Source organism: Rhagoletis zephyria, unplaced genomic scaffold (genome assembly GCF_001687245.7).
Source record: "Rhagoletis zephyria isolate East Lansing unplaced genomic scaffold, Rhagoletis_zephyria_1.1 Rzeph_scaffold_00278, whole genome shotgun sequence".
NCBI classification, from domain to species: Eukaryota; Metazoa; Arthropoda; class Insecta; order Diptera; family Tephritidae; genus Rhagoletis; species Rhagoletis zephyria.
The window spans coordinates 210242-230272 of NW_016157362.1; the positions used below are offsets into that span (position 1 = coordinate 210242).

At 35.1% G+C, this 20031-nt stretch overlaps 1 protein-coding gene across 1 annotated transcript in view; it reads right to left on the reverse strand.

Moving 5' to 3' along the window:
• Nucleotides 1-20031, reverse strand: part of LOC108358626 (tyrosine kinase receptor Cad96Ca-like) — a 213293-nt gene that overhangs the window by 104842 nt on the left and 88420 nt on the right. The window contains exon 5 of the mRNA XM_017610064.1: nucleotides 8893-8981. Within this exon, the coding sequence (XP_017465553.1) occupies nucleotides 8893-8981 (89 nt within the window). The remainder of the gene's footprint in view (nucleotides 1-8892; nucleotides 8982-20031) is intronic.

The following is a 20031-nucleotide window of genomic DNA, read 5'->3' on the forward strand; positions in this document are numbered from 1 at the left end:
ATCTTCAGTAGTTACTAAAATATCGCAGTTTTCGTATTTCTGGAAATTACCGTTATATGGGAAGTGGGCGTGGTTACTGTCCGATTTCGCCCATTTGTTCCAGGATGTTTTGATTCGTATGCCTTTGTGGGCTCGAAAAAAGGCAATTTTTTAAACTACCACTGAGGCCGCACTACTCAGTCCATGTCATTGGTGTGGATATCAGTAGAAGGGTCTTCAAACAAGCTATCTAACGCTATCTTTTGTGTTTATAAAATATAAATATGTCATAACGTTACCGTCTGAAAACTAAAAATCGAGCTGCTGAAAATATACATTTCGGGCATTTTCTCAAAAACTGGTAAGTCGATTTTATTCTAAGTTTCCACAAATCTAGCCCAAACACTTATGGCCTTATTCATAAAAAATAAAGTAGCTTTATGAAAGGTTTATAAATTGAAAAATTTATGAAAACGTCAATTTATAAAGCTCTTTAAACCTACTTTATTTTTTATGAATAAGGCCATTAGCTTTTATCAGGTATACAGCTTATACCTGGGAAAACTCTTGTTGTGGAGATATTTAGATTTAAATTTAAAAAAGTTCGCTCCACAAAGGGTCAAATGGTTAAAAACTAACATATTCATCTAATTTGGTTACTTTAAGATATAAAAATAACATACCCAGTTCCCCAAAAAAAATTGCCAATATTGCAAAAATTGCTTAAATCGAAATTCCCTGCAAATCGGGGAATTTCCCGCGAGTTGACAAGTTGAAGGATGCAGCTGTGCTAATCACTTCGTACATGTCTTGGAAACCACAACTTGTGTGGATTTTTTGAGTTTTTTTCAGTCACATGCCGAAATTGTAACATTTTTCCCCATTTTAATTGCAGGTATGTACACAGTAGGTAACTATGCTACATGGGTTTATCACCCGCACTTAACCTACCTGGGAAGACGCGTACTATACCTGCAGTTGTACATAAATATGTATATATGAATGCATTTCGTTCACCCAATGTGCCACTACTACTTAAATAATAACAATAATAGATTGGCGCTTACGAACATCTGCGCGCACATGCCGACTCCGAACGGCGATTGTATTTTTATGAGAAGCTGTTTTTCATGGCAGAAATACACTCGGCTGTTTGCCATTGCCTGCCGAGGGACGACCGCTGTTAAGAAAAAACCTTTTTTTCTATATTTTTGCGATGTTGCTTTGACCAGGGTTTGAACCCAGGTGCTGCGGGGTGGAAGCGCGCACTGCTTACCACTACACCACAGCGGCCGACGACTACTACTTATATATATATGTATAAATTTCCGACAGGGTAGGAGTATAATGTAATGTGGAACGATTTTCGGTCATCCCTTGCCAAATTTGGTTTGGAGACAAAAGCGGTTTCGGCGTTGTGCCATCTTCAGTGTCCTTTTTCGTTCGGAATGTGCCGATATTTGAACCTGCGACTCACGGAATAAATGCAACGGCCCACAAAAAAAAGTTGCACGCACTTTTAACCGGCGCATTCCTTGGGTCGAAATACACGTCAGTTGGTGGGTCTGGTAAAAAGTACGCGACATTTTTTTTGTTTATGGACTTTACCAAAAATTGCCAGATGGCCGAATTTTGTATACTAATTTTACTGATTATTGTTGCAAACAGTATTTCCAGTATTAAATGTGAGATGGTAGAATTCAAAATTTATCGCAAAAATTCGATAGTTGTTTTAGAAGTGTAGCCCGTGGTGCTGCCACTGTAATTCAAATATTTCCAGTATTCGAATATAAGATAACTCTAATTTTATCGAAGTAATTTTGTAGAAGTGTCAGTAGTGCTGCCACTGAAACTCGAAGGGTTTTTATAATGACGCATATGCCAAACATAATTAATTTTTTTCTAGTAATGCAAACAGATGTTTGGTTGCAAAAGTTACCAAAGTGAAATAAAAGTTACCAAGTTACCAAACCGCTCAAAAGTTACCAATTTTGGTAGAAAGTTACCAATTGTGGAAACCATGATAGGGATGGCTCGACTGAATTCCCAGAAAAAGGTCATTCTTGCAGATCACTATCATTTGCGGGCTGAGATACTACTTGGAACTAAACTATTCCAAATGCAAAAACGTTTTCGACACACGAAGAAACTTGATGCGCAAGTAAATCAAATAGATCTATCGCAAAAACTAATGAGCAACTATCCCAGTTGCCAACAAGATGCAACTTGCTTGATTTGCGAAGTAAAAATTACTGTAATAGAACCAACCCTGAAAATAATATGAAAATAATTTTCAAAAGCGGGTTTCAGCATCTCCAAAAAGCAGTGAATGATTCCCGAAAATCTATATTAATGTGCTGCGGCGAGACTCCAACTGTCGAGCGCTTTTACGGAATCCATTTATTCGTTGACACAGATGATTTCACAAACGACGATTATATTAATCTCATCAAAATGACCCGAATACCATGTCAGATTCGAGACATGGCAATGAAACTGATAGTGGAAAGGGAGGTATATGAATTGAAAGGCCTTGTACACTACTTTCGCGCTCGATGGCACTACGTAGCCTACACCTATAATGGCCAAGGTTGGTACCGGTGCCTACGATGATATGAAAAAAAAAGATCTCAGGTTGAAGAAAGGGAAATCGTTAGCCTGAGTATAGTTTTGTATATAAAAGAATACAAATTCTGAAGTGAAATATAATGAAATGTTAAGTATAATTTTTGGAATAAACATTTTTTTTTCGTAATTTTGCGGAAATTGTTTTTCTTTTCAGGAACTATAGAACTTTTGAAAATCTACTCAGAACAGATTTAATTTTTATTTTTTTTTCAATAATTTAACTTTTTCCACTTGTTCGAAAAAATTGTTTTTTCGTCGTAGAACTTTTTTCTCTTTTCAGGAGCTCTAGAAATTTTGAAGAGCGACTCAGAAGAGATTTAATTTTTATTTGTTTTTTTTTCAAAAAGTTAACTTTATCGACTTTTTGGAAAAAGGTGTTTTTTCTGCGTAATTTTGCAGAACTTTTTTTCCTTTTTAATTTTAATTTTTTTTAATTTAATTTTTTCAATTTTTGGAAAAGGTGTTTTTTCAGCGTAATTTTGCAGAACTTTCTTTGACCTTCTTAGGAACTCTAGAACTATTAAAAAGCTACTCAGAACAGATGTAGTTTTTTTTCAAATATTTAACTTTTTGGAAAAAAGTGTTTTTTGGCGTAATTTTGCAGAACTTCCTTCTCCTTTTCAGGAACTCTAGAACTATTGAAAAGCTGCTCAGAACAATTTTGTATTTGCGTTTTTGCCACATGTCGTATGCTGCGAAAAATCTGGCATGCACAATTTTCAACAAATTTTTTTTTTGTCAAAATATCCAGAACTTTTTTTCCTTTTCAAGAACTCTAGAACTATTGGAAGGCTACTCATAACAACTTTTTTTCGTTTTGCATCATACCGTATGCCAACTTCCAGACAAACAAACAAAACCGTCTGAATCATGAACCAAAACTAAACAAAAAAAATGTGTTGGCAATGTTTTATTTAAAGTTGGGAACAAATTTTTAAAGGCTACATCGGCTGAGGAATAGTTTATCGATACGAGAAATTAATGCGCTGATGAGAAAATGAAAACTCGTATATGGAAAGGATAAAGTGGCCGGTAATCTAATAGTTAGATGAAAAAAACCGCCCTTAGTGTTGTTGAAATAGATTTTTGTAAAACCATTTTTTATATCTTGCCCACAGTGCGTATTTTTTACTATTACTTTCGTTCTCTCATTCATATTTGCATATGTATATAGCTTGAAGTTATCTACTCTTTATAATAAAACTCTTTTCCTTTTCCTTTTGTAAAGCTGAAACGACAAGACGTGTTTTTGATTTCCCTGCTTCAAACCTCGTTTTTACTACAGGTTATGGGCCTATAGCACAGGGATTTTATAAAATATATCAAGTGTTTGTCACAAAACGAAATATTTTGTGTGTTTCTGCGTCGCGTTTGGCAGAATTAGTACTGATTACGGAAATTCTTACTGATTTCTTTCGGGTGACTCGCGTTTAACAGGGTAAGGAAGATGGCGGCCAATAATTTTGCAAATAATATCGAAAAGTTAAGAGGAAGGGACAACTACGCAACATGGAAATTTGTTGAGCGCGCGTATTTAGAATCTGAACTACTATACTACTACTATACGACAAATTGAAAAAACTACGTCGAGACTCGATAACGCGTTCCAGGCTAATTCTGCTGGTAGATCCAGTGAATATATCGCACGTACAAGGTGCTAAGACTGCCAAAGATGTCTGGGATAGTTTGGAAAAGGCTTTCGACGATTCCGGGCTATCAAGACGCGTTCGTTTGCTACGGACGCTGATTAGCACGAGGCTAGTCGACTGTAATAACATGGAGCAGTACATAGATAAAATAGTAACCACTGCTCACAAGTTGAGAAACGCTAAATTTGATCTTAGTGACGAATGGGTTGGCACATTGTTATTGGCGGGTTTGTCAGAAGAATACAAGCCAATAATCATCACGGCAATTGAAAGTGCTGGTGCAGTAATTTCATCGGATTTCATTAAAACTAAGTTGCTTCAGGACACGTAAGCATCCAGTGATGGTGAAATGGCAATGTACTCTAAATATGTTAAATCAATTCAAAAGCAAAAGCCGCCCGTTAAGTGTTTTGAATGTCAAAAGGAAGGTCATTTTGCACGCGACTGTGCAATAAGAAAAAATCAAAGAAAAGGTGAGCAAAATCGTGAATTTAGTTACACACAGTTGTGATGCTCTTGCTGGGCGCAGACTAGCCCACTTTGGTGGCGCTACCCTTAATCCATTTGAAATTTGGAACAAAACGCCCTTGGAGGTGCTAGGCTACATTAAGAGCCTTCCCATATAGGCCGGGGGCGACGCACAATAGACAACTTTAGAGGTCGCGGTGCATATGGCCCATAATAATAATAATAATAATAATACACATGTCTAGCGGCTGGAATTACAAAAACAAACNCCAAATGACTGGTACATAGACTCCGGCGCGTCAGCTCATATGACCCATGATCGTAATCTAATACATAAGCAGAAAATCTCACCGCGAGAGAGTGTAACTGTCGCAAATAGCAGCAATATTGATGTTGAGTGCTCTGGAACGGTTAAAATGAATTTGGATATTGATGGAAATGAAGCAATAGCTAATATTAGTTGCGTTCGCGTAGCTGTTAATTGTTCATGTTTAACCAAAACTTACAAGTTTTTGCGTTCGCGTACGCAAAAAACTTACAAAGTAGGGGAAATTGAGAGAGCAAAGTGACATTTCATTTTGAGGGAAAGCTGCTGGTTTCTGCTGGAAAAAATTTTGCCAACAGCAATTTGCCAACAGGAAAACAGCTGATCAAAAACAGCTGGTTGGCATTTACGCAAATCTAAAAATTGAATTTGATGGTTTGGAAGTTAAAAATTACAAAATGCGACTAATTAAACTTGTAAGAAATAAGTAGTTATTTGTTTAATCAATAAACTGTGCCAGTATAACACTTTGTGATGACTTTTCGTACGTTTTAAATTTTACACTTTTGAATGTAAACAAAAATTATATCAGCTGTTCGTCTAACTTGCAAGTTTCTGCAAATTTTCTGTTCGCGTACTATTTGGGATATTTTTCTCTTGTGAGAGAACAGATGACATTTCGCCGGAATTTGGCAGTTGGTTGGTTTTTACTGGAGATTTTAAACGAACGCACCTATTAATAGCGTATTGTGTGTGCCAAGCCTTTGTGCAAATCTATTATCTGTTAGTCAGTTGGTGAAAAATGGCAAAACAGTTGTTTTCAATGAGAATTCGTGCATAATACGTGACAAAATGGGATCCATTGTCGGTAAAGCAGACTTACATAATACAGACAGACTTAACCTGTCAAACAACAAAGCTTTTTATACCTCGCGGGAAGAAAAACAAAATTTATCCACTTCAAGCGATTCTAATCATTTGTATTTTCACTTGCATGAAAATACCAATGAAGTGAAGGATGTCAACACTGAAGCAATCAATGAGAGCCACGAGGAATCGTTTTCTGATGGTGAATCGGAGAAGGCTGAAGATTTTGCTAGCGCCGACGTATCGAATGTGTATAATGATGATGGGGAGGACGATGATGAGACCTTAGTGTTAAACTATGATCCCAACGATGAAACCTACATTCCAACGCAACGCGTAGATGAAACTGTCAATGTTGAAGGACGTACGTTGAGGTCAGCTAATCGTCGCAATCACTTGGCGATTATCGCACAGTTAGGCGATCCCAGTTCAGTGAAGAAAGCATTGTCGTGTCCGAACTCTACTCATTGGGTCAACGCTATGCATGGGGAAATGCGATCACTGAAGGAGAATCGAACCTGGACACTAACTAACTTGCCACCAGGGAGAAAGGCAATTTCGGTCGGTAGATTTTTAAAACAAAGTATGGTTCGGATGGTGCCATTAACCGCTTCAAGGCTAGACTTGTGATAAGGGGATGTGGTCAACGTAAAGGTGTAGATTATGATGAAACGTTCTCTCCAGTGGTTCGTTACACATCAATTCGGGTGTTGTTTGCTTTAGCCGCTAAATACGACTTACATGTTGATCAAATGGATGCGGCCACTGCGTTTTTACATGGGGAGTTAGAAGAGGAAATATATATGCCGCAGCCTGAATTGTTTTCTGATGGATCAGAGAAAGTGAGCCTTCTACATAAATCACTTTACGGGCTGAAGCAAGCAAGCCGTGTATGGAACCATCAGCTTGATCGTACCCTTAAGGAGTTTGGTTTCTCACCATGTGTGACAGATGTTTGTGTGTACAAGAAAGTAGATAAAAATAGCCTATTAATCGTTGCCATTTACGTTGACGACTTGATATTTTTATCGAATAATTGTACTTTTAAAAACAAACTGAAGATGTTTTTGCATCAAAAGTTTCGTATGAAAGATCTAGGGGTGGCGAAACAGTTACTTGGCATGAATATCACAAGAGATTGGAATGAAGGCGTTATCTCAATCGATCAATCACAATATATCCAAGACATTTTGGCCAAATTCAACATGCAAGATTGTAATCCGGTTAGCTCCCCAGCCGATGCCAATCAGCGCCTAACCAAAGAGATGTGTCCTTCTGACGAGTCGGCGTTTGAAAAGGTCGCAGGCATACCGTATCAAGAGGCCGTTGGAAGCCTTTTATTCGCCGCACAAATATCACGCCCTGATATACAGTTTGCGGTTGGAGCAGTCAGCCGCTATAACAACAATTTCGGCTATTGTCACTTGGTTGCGGTGAAAAGAATCATGCGTTATCTGAAAGGTACATTGCATTATAAGTTGACGTTTAATAAAATTGCTGAATCTAATTTGAGAGGTTTCTGTGACGCTGACTGGGCCGGTGATGAAAATGACAGACGTTCTACGACTGGTTATATGTTCACCATACAAGGAGGACCTGTATCGTGGAATTCAAAGAAGTAGCCTACTGTTGCCATTTCAACGACTGAATCAGAATACATGGCAATGGGATCCGCAACACAAGAAGCAACTTGGCTTCGTAACCTGTTACGTGAATTGCTGGGAAGTAAAGCCGTTACAATTCCCATATATTGTGATAATAGAGGCTCTATCTGTCTTACGGAAAACAACTTATATCAGCCGCGAACAAAACATATAGATATTAAGCATCACTTCTTACGTGAACATGTAAAATCTAAGAATGTTAAATTTAACCATATTGATACTAAATTCAACGTCGCAGACTTTCTCACAAAGCCAATGCAGGCAGATAAACAATTATTTTGCTGAATTAAATTTGAACTGAAGATGAATAGCTTCATATATTTGTCACTGAAATGTATTTATCTATAAACATGCATATTGTATTGTAATTCGTTTGAAATGGAAAATCATTGAAGACTGTATTGAATTAATCGTGTTACAAACAACAACAAAAAATATTTTTAAGTGAAGGTGTTGAAATAGATTTTTGTAAAACTATTTTTTCTATCTTGCCTACAGTGCGTATTTCTTACTATTACTTTAGTTCTCTCATTCATATTTGCATATGTATATAGCTTGCAGTTATCTACTCTTTATAATAAAACTCTTTTCCTTTTGTAAAGCTGAAACGGCAAGACGTGTTTTTGATTTCCCTGCTTCAAACCTCGTTTTTACTACAAGTGTGCCCATAATTGGTTTAGAATGATACGTAAGTTGGCAAATCGTCGAATTTTTAGTCTTCTTAGAAGCAGAGATACTAGCTTTAACAAACTTTCGAATCCGACACTTTTTTTTAATGACAACAACATCTTTTACCGACGTTTTTTTGACCTCCTGAAAGGTACCCATTTTCAGATTCGATAGTTTGACATTGTAGCGACGATATGTATAGCTTTAAGAAAGGAGATTTGTCATAATCAGTGTTGGGAAGTATCGAGTACTTTGATATCGATACTTTTAAGGATCGAGTATTTTTGAGAGTACTGAGTACTTTCTTTAAATATGAACATGTTGGTAACATTTCAATGGTTAGTGTAGAAATCTCACAAGCTAATTAGTATTGTACTTGAAAACTATTGAAAATTCAAATTGAGTACAATCATTTCTGAATACCGGTAAATGTAAATAAAACACAGTACTTTTAAGTATCTATTCGACACTTAATACTGAGTACATTAAATCAATCCTGAGAACAGAGTATTTTTGAGTACTGAGTACTTTCGAGTTCTTTTGTGAGTACTGAGTACTTTCGAGTTCTTTATTGAATGCTGAGCTCTTTGGAGTACTACTCAGTATCGATACTTTTAAAAATCGAGTGCAGTCGATTCTTTTGAGAATCGAGTTCTGAGTACTTTTTGTATTGATACTGCCCAACACTAGTTATAATACTAACCTCAAGTTCGCTCAATAGGTCCTTTTTTTCGACTTCGGTCGCGTTTTCTTTTAAGGTTTTCACAGCAACGGTAGAATCACTTTCGTCACCTGCAAATTTGTAAAAAAGATAATTGTGCATCATTTTAATATCTATTTAGGTACATACATAAATAAAATATATCATCGCTAGACGCGAGCTCAAAAGTTGGCCGCGAAAAAAACGCATAAAAAAACTTCATCAAGGGAAGACCCTAAACATAGACGAAGAAAGACGAGTAAACTTTTTTTTTGCGGTCAACTATTTTTGCAGTTGTAGGGGTTTGTAAATTCCCCAAAGGTTTTTTGGAAATGATGCTGATGTGGCAGTCCTTGGCCAGGTATCAATATAAGTTTACACGTCACTCTTCGCTGTTAACTAGGTTGACGCGTCTTTCTTCGCCGAAGTTGTTTTTACGCGTTTTTGTTCGTAAAGTTTTTCTTCATGCGAGCTTTTTCGCCTTCAAAACACTAGTGCATCTTCATTCATGTCTGGTGACGACAGTGAATTAATTTCTATTACAGCGAAACCAGCTTGTGTGAAAATTTTCTGAAATCTCGTAATTCTCAACTTATTTTTTTGTAATTACACAAAAAACGCCTCAAATACGTTAACTTAAAATTGTATTTTGTAATTTTTTTTATTTGTATTAAAGCCTGTTTTTTCAAGGACCGCAACGGTTATAACTATTATTAAAAAAATCACTTTTTAATGATTGTTTGCCGAGTTTTATTTTTTGCTCAAAACATAATTGTTATTTTTATACCCGAGCGTACTTGTGCACAAGGGTGTATTAATTTTGTTCACATAACGGTTGTTTGTAACAGCCAAAACGAATCGAGATAGATATAGACAAATGTATACATAAATGCTCAGAATGAATAGGAAAATCGCTTAAGCCATGTCTGTCTGTCCGTCCGTCTGACCGCCTGTCCATCTGCCCGTCTGTCCGTCCGTCCGTGTACACGATAGAGCTGTAAAAGTAACGAAATTTCGGATACCCGTATGTATTCGTTACTAATCCAATCAACATCCGTATCTTTCGTATCGTTACTTTACTCGTTACTTTTGATACAAGCCCTTGTACCTCACAAGAATCATCGCAACAAATCTTGCAGCGTAAGGAAATGTTCGTTCTTCCATATGCATATGTACATACATATATACATATTTTTGTATTGATTCGAACAATTGGATACAAGCAAGCACCTGTACCTCACAGGAATCATGCATACATGTACGTACATATACAGGCAACACACTTTAGTATCGATACCAAAAACTGTTCCGTTACCGCACAATAGCTCTGATCCAATACTTTTCGTGAAAAATCCTGTAAAACTGTCAAACAGCAAAATTACTCTCTGAAGTGAGACTAAAAAGTGAGTAACAACAAAAAGTTCGGGAACAAAAAACATTTTTCCTGTAAAAACGTCAACCAGTGATTGCTTGACACTTTTCATGATTTTACCAGAAGAAAAAGTTCGGGTAAAATCTTGCAACTTCATTCTCTACACAACTCTCCAAAACTCGCTCTCATTTACAGGATATTGGAGGATTTTGGAGTAAGAGAACATTTTTCCTGCAACTTCCTGCAAGTTCGAGTAAAATCCTGTAAGTACATGGAGTACTGGATCAGAGCTAATATGTTGTGTTGTATTGATTCACGGGACATGCGAGTAACGAGACTATTATGTGAGTAACGAAACGAATCTTACAGCGTAAGGAAATGTTCGTTCGTAAATAGGTACATATATACATATGTATACACGCAACATATTTTTGTATGGATTCGAACAATTTCATACAATCAAGCACTTCAACCCAGTGATGGAAAAGTAGGCACAATAGTGCCATTTTTGGCCCTTACACTCTCAGAGGCACCTTTGGTACAATTCATCACTTTTTTGGCACAATCATAAAATATAGAAGTTTAGCATAAAATGCCATATATAACAAAAAATTACATACCACATTATAGATTAAAAAATTACAAAAATTGTAAATTAAAAGCACTTACAAATTAAAATAAGAGCTGTGAGAATTATTTGCAGACCTCTGAATTCTGTTGTGAATATGCAGTTCGCCACAACAAGCTTTTAATTCAGAATTTTTGGAAAGATTTCAAGTTCGCAGTTTTATAGTTTATTAAATGAAAGTGCCAGTTTCTGCAATATCCCGATGGTTTTTGATATTTTTTTCTGACGGTCCATTTCAAAATTTTTCGAACACACTTTATATGGAGAAAATGCATAACATCGAAAACTTGGAATCCCTAAAAATTCTGAATTCAAAGTATTTTGTTGCGAAAACCTGCTGAGTTTTTATAATTTTTGTACACAGTTTGAAATGCCGATTTGTGTACATTTATTTTGCTTATTAAATTATGAATTAGACTTTTATTTAAAATCAATTAAAAAATAATCAATGGAAATAGTATGCAAAACTGGTCAAAATGTCTTACTGCCATTATTTCGCATATAGGTACATACATATGAGTGTAATAATGTCAGAATAGCTGTACTTTGGTGTATTTCCCTTCCGTAATTGGCATTCTGTGTAATTTTACTATGAATTTATGTTTTATGTCTAATAGGCAGCATAGACGGTGCGTCTGACTCGCGTCTACACACAGTTGAGTCATTCCGAGTCATACCAGAGTCATGTCGGTGTAACTAACACATATTTATTTTTACTTAACACATCCAAACCGACTCGCGATTCAGACGCACCGTGTATGCCGCTTATAAAGACTCCCTCATATAGTATTTAAAGTGATTTACGGTAATAATTTAGTTAATTAATAATTTTTGTATTAAGAAATAATTATTTTAAAAGAAATTAAATTTTGTGGCACTTTCATATTCTTTTCGGCACAATTTTTGAAGACCATTAGGCACATTTTGAAATTTTGAAATTCCATGTCTGCTTGTAACTACCTCACACGAATCATGCATGCATGTACGTACAAACACCAGTGTTGCCATTTTAGCCGTTTCCCGGCTAGATTTGTTAGCCTTTTTACTGAAAAAAATTAGCCGTTTTTAGCCGATTTTGATATTTGCCTTTGGTATATATGTTTCCATTTTTGACTAAGCGACCCAAAATCTGTTAGAAATGGCTACTAGCCTTATCGTGGAGAAAATTTTCATGTCAGGCAGGGTTGTATGAAATTGGGCCGTTTTCGCTTATTTTTATTTTAAACGAAGAAGGGATTTTCTTCATAAAATGTTTGTTATAAATGTGTAAATTTTAAGTGTGAAGTTCTATTCGCAAACTTAGAAAATAAGAAATTGTTTCACTGTTAAGACACTTAGGATGTGTTTGTGTTTGGATATAGTGCCAATAAACAGAATAAATATTACTTGTAGATATTGTCTTCCCAGATAGCGCATATTCAATTCTGCCTAAATTACAAAACATCATTTTTGCCCACTCCCAAATGTTTAAGGTAAGGGAAAAATTTAATTAAATGAACCAACATTGAATTGAGTCAAAATGAAAATAAATGAGCACAAATTTCTATGTAAAGCAAAACTCTCTGGAGATCCTACGAGACATCTACCGGTCATATGACCGGTCATCTCAATGGGAGATCTGCAGTCTTTTGGCATCATATTTTACATCAGAATTGAAGGGATTTCTGAAAAAGATGACCAGTTCTTTTGTGTAACTGTGATTTTGCATGCCTTGTCAACATATGGCCTCGGTTGATGTTAACTTAATGTCGTTGTTTTACTGCCTTAAAATTTAAGGGAAATTTTTATAGCGTTTTTTATGTGTATTGGTTTCTATTTGAGTGTATTGAGAATCGGTCAGTCTGAAAAGGCCTTGTAGGGAAGACAATAGGTAGTAAGAAAAAATGCTCCCAAATTCTCTCTCATGTAGAGAAACTGTACGAACGCAAATTTGCAAGTTTTTCTGCCAACTAGTGTCCACGGTTGCATTTCGAGCAAAATAAATTTGTATAGAATTTTTAAAATTCTTTCAGAGGGGCAAAAACAGGATCTTGTCAGTCCGACTTCCTTCAACATATGTTTCAATTTGTTTGTCGGGTTTACTATATCGACTCTGGTTGAGATTGCATTCCGATTAAGAATACAGTTTTTTTTTACCGAGTACCTTTCAAATCATTGGAATTAACTAAATTAATTAAGAAAACAAGTATTAACCTCCTTTTTCATTTTAAAATTGCTCCAATTTGTAAATTTTTAAGTTTAACGAACTTGTTTATTCAAATTATCGTCGAAAAAAATCCAACCATGTGCCACAATCATATGTTTTTCCTAATTGCAAATTCTTGCTGGCAAAATTTTTCCGGCTCGAATTTGTAACTTATCTCCAAGAAATAGTCTTTATACTCGTGATTTTTTTAAATAAAACATGTCAAATTTAGTTGAAACATTTTAGCCGTTTTTAGCCGGTGTTATTTTCCAATTTAGCCGGTTCGTCCAAAAAGTTCTGGCAACACTGACAAACACACGCAACACACTTCAGTATCGATACGGAAAACAGTTTCGTTACCGCACAATATGTTGTGTAAAACTATCGATAGTCACACGATCGATAGTTTTGATAGTTTTCAGAAAAACTATTAATATTCACGATAGTCTCGAAAAAAACAAAACTATCGATAGCACTATCGATAGCGCTAAATCAGTTAGTTTGCTTTGTTTTTACAGGATCATAGTGAAATAAATATTATCTTATAAAAGTTATAATCATTCAAAATTAAGTAAATGCTTAGCCAAAATACTTCTCTTTTTAGAAAGTTCAAAAACAAACACAAGTTATACAAACAAAACAGGATTTATGATTAACATTTGTATGTATTTTGGCTTAAATGCGCGCATATTTGAATATGACGTCGGCATCACACTAAAAAACAAAGATTTTAATTCAAATAAAAAAATTCAAATAATTTCAAAATAATTGGTAGAGATGATCGATAGTCCTACTAAACTATCGATATTTTTGATAGTATAAGAAAAAACTATCAATGAGTATTGATAGTCTAAAAAAATTGAAACTATCGATAGTGCCATCGATAGTTTGACAACTCTAATGTTGTGTTGTATTGATTGACGTTGATGGTGCATATACGGAACATGCGAGTAACGAGATTATTATGTGAGTAACGATTTGGTACTACAAGCACGATTCTTGCAGCGTAGGGAACTGTTCGTTCATACATATACATTAGGGCGGGTCGATTTAAAAATCGCTCATTGCTCTGTGANAAACCATAATCAAATATAAAGTATTCATTTTTACTTAGCATTATTTCCCTCAGTGTATAGTAAATTTTCTCAATAATAAGTTTTTCGACAGGAATCGTGGTTTCATTCTGTTAAATTTAAAAATATATGATTTATAAAAAGGAATAAATAGCGAAAATTTAAATGCCGGCGATTTTTGTGATTTTGTGTGTTTACATTTACTTGAGAATTGTCAAAATCGGCAAATCCCAAGTAGCGGTTTCTGTAACGTGCCACATTTGTTCGCTACATCGTGATGTGATAAAATGAAACGCTGGCAGCACTCCGCAAAGTTGCAAAAAATTTATGTTCGAAAAATATCGTGATATGGAAGAAACCGCTTTATACTGGCAAGGAAAAAAATTGCCAAATCTCAATGCAATTTTTAGCAACTTCAATCTTGCACTTTGTTATACTAAATTTTTGTACAAAGTTTGATCCAAAACCTGAGATCTACCACGTTTTTTTTTGAAGGGCTGGTAAATATTGAAAATGTCATTTAAAAACTTTATCCTTGAAATTTCGCAGATTTGTTCTTAAAATATGTTAAGGGATTATATAAACTCGATAAAATCCTGGAATTTCGTTCTTCAAACTTTGTCGGTTAAAAATTACCTATTCGTCCTTGTGAATCCAAAAAATTAAAATTTTTTAATTCTAAAGAAATTTCCTATTGCATTTGTTACCCATATTTTTATTCCACATTGCGTTGAATTTTTTAAATAATTCTTGGAATTAATCATATCTTTGAAATTACAAAGTCCTCCAAATAAATCTTGCGGTCGGGGAGAAAAAATAAAAACGCCACTTTTAATAAAAAATTTATTTATTATTTATTTCATGGCAGGAGAGCTTTTCAAATAATATAGAAGCAATTTTTTCGATTCAAATTGTTGAAAAGAAATGAATATCTAAATTCCGGGACTAATCCCGGGATCCCGGGTTTCTGACAACGCCATCCCGAAAATCCCGGGATCGGAAAAAGCCGAAAAATTAACATCCCTAGTGTGAATATACAGTGGATGGCTGCATTGAACGCCACTGTGATAAAGGCAACGACAAAGCCCAAAACACTCACAACTTACCCCAGTAAAATAATTATATGTTCAAAATGTTTTTCCTCATTTTAGCTCTATTAAAGAAGAGTAAAACTTTTTGCTGTATGCGATTATAATAGCCTTTAGTTTATCAGTATTTTCATATGTTAAGTTGATGTTCTTCTACAACTTTAATAACCATTATAACAAACAATAGTTAATATTCAATAGTAAATAATAATATGTGCAAAATTAAGTATTCAGTTCCGCCTGCTCCAGTGTCAAAAATTTTCAACAGAAAACTACATCAATGACTGTGTAGTAAAAACTTGAACATATAGAAGCTATTTTCATAATAAAACCCGTTTTATTATTTTCCCTAGTTATATTATGGCCCATAATATCCCGTGACATTGAACTATCTGAAGAACAGCGCGGACATATATCAGGAATGAAGTTTTGTGGCACATAATCTAGCTAAAAAACTGCTGAAGTAATCGGACAGCAGAATATAATCAGATGTTCATTTAAAAATTCCGACGACTATAGAAATAAAAAATTTGGTGCCCTATATAAGCCCCAAACGAGTGGTCCAAATGACATATCCAATAGTTAGCTACTAGGAATAGCATGATTAACCGTAAAAATTGAAATGTATTTAAGTCTCTCTGTCATAAGTAAAAGTTCACAATAAATAATAAACACAGTTTTGGTACTAAAGTTGAAGAAATAGATCGCTAAACCACAGCCCACTTTATGGCACGAAAATGCGTTTTTCTATTCTTCCCGCATCGTGCTCATCTTAATATATAAACATATTAAATATAGAAAAAATATCACTGTGTTCGCTTACGCTAATCTCCGAAAACGCTTAACCGATTTCAATGAAATTTTATGGGTGTGTATTGTTGGATCCAACGTAAAAGATAGGATAGTTTTGGACCCAAGCAAAAATGTTCTTTTCATCGGATCTTTTTCTATACTTCTCGTATCGTGCTCATCTTAATATATAAACATATTAAATATAGAAAAAATATCACTGTGTTCGCTTACGCTAATCTCCGAAAACGCTTAACCGATTTCAATGAAATTTTATGGGTGTGTATTGTTGGATCCAACGTAAAAGATAGGATAGTTTTGGACCCAAGCAAAAATGTTCTTTTCATCGGATCTTTTTCTATACTTCTCGTATCGTGCTCATCTTAATATATAAACATATTAAATATAGAAAAAATATCACTGTGTTCGTTTACGCTAATCTCCGCAACCGATTTCAATGAAATTTTGTGGGTGTGTATTGTTGGGTCCAACTTAAAAGATAGGCTAATTTGAACCCGAGAAAAATTATTTTTTTCATCGAAATTTTTTCTATGCTTCTCGCATCGTGCTTATCTATACTATATATAAAATTCAAACCCAAAAGAGCGCGAGAGCAAAACAGCCAATGTACTGAGTCGATTTCTATGATTCAAGTTTTAAAATGACATATATCTACCACAGTAGGCAACAGTGGTATTTTTAAAATGAAAGTTTTATAATAAATCTGTTTAATTAAAGTATTAAGTTGATCAACAATACCACGCATTACTAGACCGTTTTCCTTTCACGCGTTTGTGTTTAGAGAGCATCAACAAACCACATACATATTTCTCTCTATTCTCTTCTCTTTTTTATACTCAGCTAGCACAGCCAGCGTTGCCAGGTTGCCGTTTTTAACGTCATTTGGACGTTTTTTGTATCTTGTTGACGTTCGGACATTTTTTGTGCAAAAAATGACGTTTTTTAACTTCCCAGTAATTTTTCTCGATTACTAAATCTTGTCAGTAGAACTGATTTTGAATTATTTTCTTAATAAATCTTAACAAGCTTTGTCTTTTGCAGCAGCTTCTTCAAAAGATATTTGTCCTTTGGACACAAATGACTTAAATACGATGCATACCAAGCGTACGGTAATTTTTTTTTTTGATTATTGGACTAAGGATCCCGCGTTCAAAGGCTGGTTTTGTAAACACTTGAGGTTACGAGGCTTATTGCAGTGTTTGCAAGTGCACATTAAAAGCCAAATCAGGAAGAGCTGATCTATTGAAACACGCACGGTTGACGTGGTCCAAAGTTATGCGGTAACATACATAANTGAATTTTAAATATGCTCTATCGAAATGACATTTTAATACTCCTTACATATATACTTATGTATGTACCTTTGTATACAATAAAAGTTTAATAAGAACTATCCTGTGTGCATACATTTGAAAAAGAGGTTTTTGGGCAGGAAATGACGTTTTTTCCGACCAAGAGTGACGTTTTCTCATGCCAAAGACCTGGCAACACTGAGCACAGCGCAAAAATAAAAAAAAGAACCTTTGCCAGCTTCAGGCAGGCGCAGACAGAAACTGAAGCTGATGCCACATAAAACTTTTGCTTCGCTTTACGTGACAGATTCGCTTTGACAGATAAGATGAATTGTATGAAAATGCACAAAGCATGCCACATAAATCGTTGAAGCTGCAGCGCGAAGCGAAAAGATGGCCAACTCCCATCTTTTTGCGCGCTTTGACAATCAGCCGGTTTAATATTTATTTTGTTTCGTCTAAATTCGGGTTTTCATGCAGAAACATAAAACTTAATTACATTGCAATTTTAAAGCAAAATTATTAAAATCCACAGCAACTTTGACGAGTAAAAAAGCGGTACAAAATTGTTTTCTTGGCGTTCATTGTGGCATACCTTTTGCGTCTGGCGCTTTGCTGGCAAAGTTATAAATGTCACGCAAAGCTACAAAGTTTTATCTGGCATCAGCTTTATGTACAAGCAGCGCTGCGCCCAAAGCGAAATTCATGTATGTATCTACAATCAGTGCTGCGTTCAAACAAACAAACACTATACATCGTGTGTTTCGTTTGGCAACTGGTTTTGTTTTTTTACTTCAAAATGCTGCTTGCTGCGATATCGGCACATGCTCACTGTAGGCTTCTTGGTGTGGCATACATACATACATTGATCTTCAGCTTTTCCTTTATTTCATAAATATAAAGTTCATTAAAAAAGTACTTGGCGTTGGGCAGCAGAAGCCTTATTTTACATCGCTGTAGTAGCATACAGAATCAGTGTTACCTCGCCGTCTCAAGAAAATGTATCCCTGACCAAGACAAAAATGTATCCAAATGTATCCAATTTTCTTTTTTTACATACACATCTCATAATTTGTAAGAAAACCATTTTTAATGAAAAAAACATAATTTAACCAATCCTAAGGACTTGGAATACATGTGCATAAAATCAAACATTTGTAATTTCAATTTATAAAGTACATTTTTTGTGCATAAGTATTTTGCAAAGTAAATATAATAAATAGCAAGTACACTCTAAAAAGAGCATGTAAAACTACTACTGGAAAGTATCTATTTTTCAACAAGAATCTGTATAAATATACGTATAGGTTGTTTAGTATTTGATTTTGAATTTGAGATCTTTAAGATATACACATAAATACACATATATAATAATAATAATAATATAATAGATTGGCGCTTACACATATGTTAGTGTTTGGCCGAGCTTCTCCTCCAACTTGTGGCGTGCGCCTTGATATTGTCACCCAAAGCGGAGGGACCTACAGTTTTATGCCGACTCCGAACGGCGATTGTATTTTTATGAGAAGCTGTTTTTCATGGCAGAAATACACTCGGAGGTTTGCCATTGCCTGCCGAGGGACGACCGCTGTTAAGAAAAACCTTTTTCTAAATTTTTTGCGATTTTGCTTTGACCAGGGCTTGAACTCAGGTGCTGGTGAGTGAAAGCGCACACTGCTTACCACTACACCACAGCGGCCGACATACACACATATAGAATGTTTAAAATTGCAAAAATTTTCAAACTACAAATACATTTTCTACTAATAATAAACATTACTTTATTTTAATAATTTTATATATAATTTTGCTCTTCCGACAAATTCGTTATGTAAAAGTAAAGAGGCAATGATTAATTTTATTACACGGCATGCAAATTTGCACACATTAAAANTTATATATATTATTACTTATATTATTGTTTATTATACATACATGTACATATATATATCGATTCGAACAATTTGATACAAACAAGCACTTGTACCTCACACGAATCATGCATGCATGTACGTACATACACACGCAACACACTTTAGTATCGATACGAAAACAATTTCGTTACCGCACAATATTTTGCGCTGTATCGTTTCACGTTGATGGTGCATACACGGAACATGCGAGTAACGAGATTTTTATGTGAGTAACGATTCGGTACCTCGAGTCAGGGGTTGTATTCGTTACTCAAGGTAGGTCCGTTAATTCAAGGTAGGTTGGTTTTGTATAATAAGCGCAATCAGACTGTAACCACGCCCACTTCCCATATAACGGTGATTTCCAGAAATACGAAAACTGCGATATTTTAGTAACTACTGAAGATAATTCACTCAAAATTGATATTTGCAATAATTTTCAGACGAGAAATAAGAATATTATAAACTTTTGGAAGATGGGCGTAGCCACGCCCACTTATGGTTACATGTGTATATCTTTGTAACCGCTGCACCAATTTCTTCCAAACGTGGCACAGTTGTTGGCCTTGGTACAGCATTTTAAATGGCCGAAAATTAAAAAACTTGGACAATAACCACGCCCACATTCCATATAACGGTAGTTTAGAGAAATACAAAATCTTCGATAAATCAGTAAATATTCAAGCTAATTTATTCAAAATTGATGCTTGCAACAATTCTTTACCAAGAAATACGTTTATGGTAAAATTTTGGAAAATGGGCGTGGCACCGCCCACTTATG